The sequence below is a fragment of the Nanorana parkeri genome, unplaced genomic scaffold, assembly GCF_000935625.1.
Source record: "Nanorana parkeri isolate BGI_ZX_2015 unplaced genomic scaffold, ASM93562v1 scaffold1966, whole genome shotgun sequence".
Classification (NCBI taxonomy): Eukaryota; Metazoa; Chordata; class Amphibia; order Anura; family Dicroglossidae; genus Nanorana; species Nanorana parkeri.
The window spans coordinates 83,937-86,418 of NW_017308234.1; the positions used below are offsets into that span (position 1 = coordinate 83,937).

General features: G+C 55.8%; 1 protein-coding gene across 1 annotated transcript in view; it reads left to right on the plus strand.

Moving 5' to 3' along the window:
- Window positions 1-2,482, plus strand: part of CDHR4 (cadherin related family member 4) — a 31,109-nt gene that overhangs the window by 25,708 nt on the left and 2,919 nt on the right. Inside the window, exons 16-17 of the mRNA XM_018572193.1 lie at window positions 692-839; window positions 1,514-1,743. Coding sequence (XP_018427695.1) covers window positions 692-839; window positions 1,514-1,743 — 378 coding nt within the window. The remainder of the gene's footprint in view (window positions 1-691; window positions 840-1,513; window positions 1,744-2,482) is intronic.

The following is a 2,482-nucleotide window of genomic DNA, read 5'->3' on the forward strand; positions in this document are numbered from 1 at the left end:
GCAGGCGGGAGTAGAGGGGCGGCAGGGAGTAGAGGGGCAGCAGGGAGTAGAGGGGCAGCAGGGGTGTGTAATTCCTATCTCCCGGACACCCGGGACATGCAGTTCCGGGCGTCGGGCATGTGGTTGTTTTCTACCTTTAGCCCGGCTTACACGTACACATTGCCCGGCTTCCCGATTGGCCAGGGAGCCGGCTCCATGCCCCCTCGTCACTAAGTAATGAGGGAGCATGGGGCCAGCTGCCCAGCCAATCAGGAAGCTGGCCAGCATGTAATGACTCGCTGCCCCGCTTCCTGATACCAGAAGCTCAAGTATCGGGCTAGGCATCGGAGCATTTGGCGAGTACTCGCCCAAATACTCGGCATCGGTGCATCCCTAGTTATATAACCCCTGTCAGCTTTTTTTTGCCATTGGGGAGATTTCCCTTCACTTCCTGTCTGAGAGCCACAGCAGGAAGTGAGAAGAAATCCCTGCAAAGCGAAGGAAATAATTGGTGGTCACCATTGGAGGATTTCCCATCTGCCCTAAATTTGGGATTTTTTTTGACTTCTAACATTCACCATGACAAGAAGTGAGGGTGAATCTCCCCAATGGGGACACAGACCGCAATAAAAATCTCTCATGCTGGGTGGGTGGCGCGTCTGCGGAGGGATTTCCGATGCATGTTCATCTCTCTGTATTGTTCCCCCCCCAGGACTTCAATGACAATCCCCCCATCTGCACGCCTCCATTTTACTCCGCGACCATCTACTCCACCCTCTTGACGACAACCCCAATTGTGTCCCTGAGCTGCAGCGACAAGGACGTTTCTAACCCCGTGCTGTTTTACTCCATTGTGGGCGGTGAGTCATCTCCCAGTGTGCACTGGTTTATCGGCTGTACATAGCCCCCGGATGTCTCCACGCATACGCAGATTACCTGCAGAGAGAGAACATGGCCGACCTCTCCTGATGGGCCGTCATTGGTGTTCAGCGCCATGAGATTCACCCACAAACAGCTAGTATGGGGAGCTGCATCTGGGCCTTAAGTGGCTTTGCTTTGGCCACCCCAACTCCCCCATACCCCTCAGATGAGGCCATCACCGGGGAGAGCGGAGGGAGGTCTGAGCCCCGATCTGAAATCAGCTGCTGAGCTGGACTGGTTGGAGGTGCTGCCACCAATGAACAAGTATCTATGGCAGCGCCTTGTCTCAGCCCGGGGGGGATGTCCGAGGGGGGCTCAGACCTCTCCGGAGGAAGCAGCTGGGGGCTGTAAATGACTCAACAACTAAAAAAAGTTGTATTTTCTTAATTGTGTTATTTTTGGGACGTTTATCCCCTTTGGGTTCCAGGGAACATACTAGCTTTCGCACACCATGCAATTCCATCTAGCAGCGGGCACTGGAATCAGTAACTTTATCTCAGCTGATTTGTAAATTGTGTGTTCAGTGGGCGGGTGATGCTGCGGCCTGGTGACTGGTCCTCTTTAGCAGTGCGGCCTTTCCTGTGTTAATATACGGCCTCCTCTCCTCCTACAGGAAATGACAATAACCGCTTTCGGATGGGCTCGCCTACCAGCAGCAAGGACGTCCTGCACAACCCGTTCTCCTATAACACCGACGGCGGCATATATGACCGCACGCAATATGAGCTCCTCATCCGGGTGACCGACAGCACCACCTCCCCTGTGTACAGCACCACAGCCACTGTGTTCATCACCGTCGTCCCCTGGACCACCACACAGCCCACCACCACCTCCACCACACCGGTGAGCAGACTCCACCTTTGTAGAGAGAGAGGCCGATGGTCGGGATAAGCACAGACATGCCGAGTACAAACCATTCTCAGGAATAACCCAGGCCATGAGCAGTCAGATATCGGACCGACCCGTATCCGGAGCCTCCCCTGCCGACCTGTATCCGGGGCTTACCCAGACCGACCTGTATCCGGGGCCTCCCCAGACGGACCTGTATCCGGGGCCTCCCCAGACTGACCTGTATCCGGGGCCTCCCCAGACTGACCTGTATCCGGGGCCTCCCCAGACTGACCTGTATCCGGGGCCTCCCCAGACTGACCTGTATCCGGGGCCTCCCCAGACTGACCTGTATCCGGGGCCTCCCCAGACTGACCTGTATCCGGGGCCTCCGCAGACTAACCTGTATCCGGGGCCCCCCAGACGGACCGGTATCCGGGGCCTCCCCAGACTGACCTGTATCCGGGGGCCTCCCCAGACAGACCTGTATCCGGGGCCCTTAGCAGACAGACCTGTATAGCGGTCCTCCCCAGACAGACCTGTATAGCGGTCCTCCCCAGACAGACCTATCCATCAGCCTGAATGTCCAGCAGTCTATTTAGACTTTCTTGATTAGGGAAGGTGTGCACGCCATAGACCTGAACTGTAGTGCTCAGTAATAATCAGCAGATGGCGACGTCTCAGAGCCGATCATAATAAATAGAAAGCGGAACCCATGGAGAGTTATTTCATGCAACATTCCACCAACATCTGT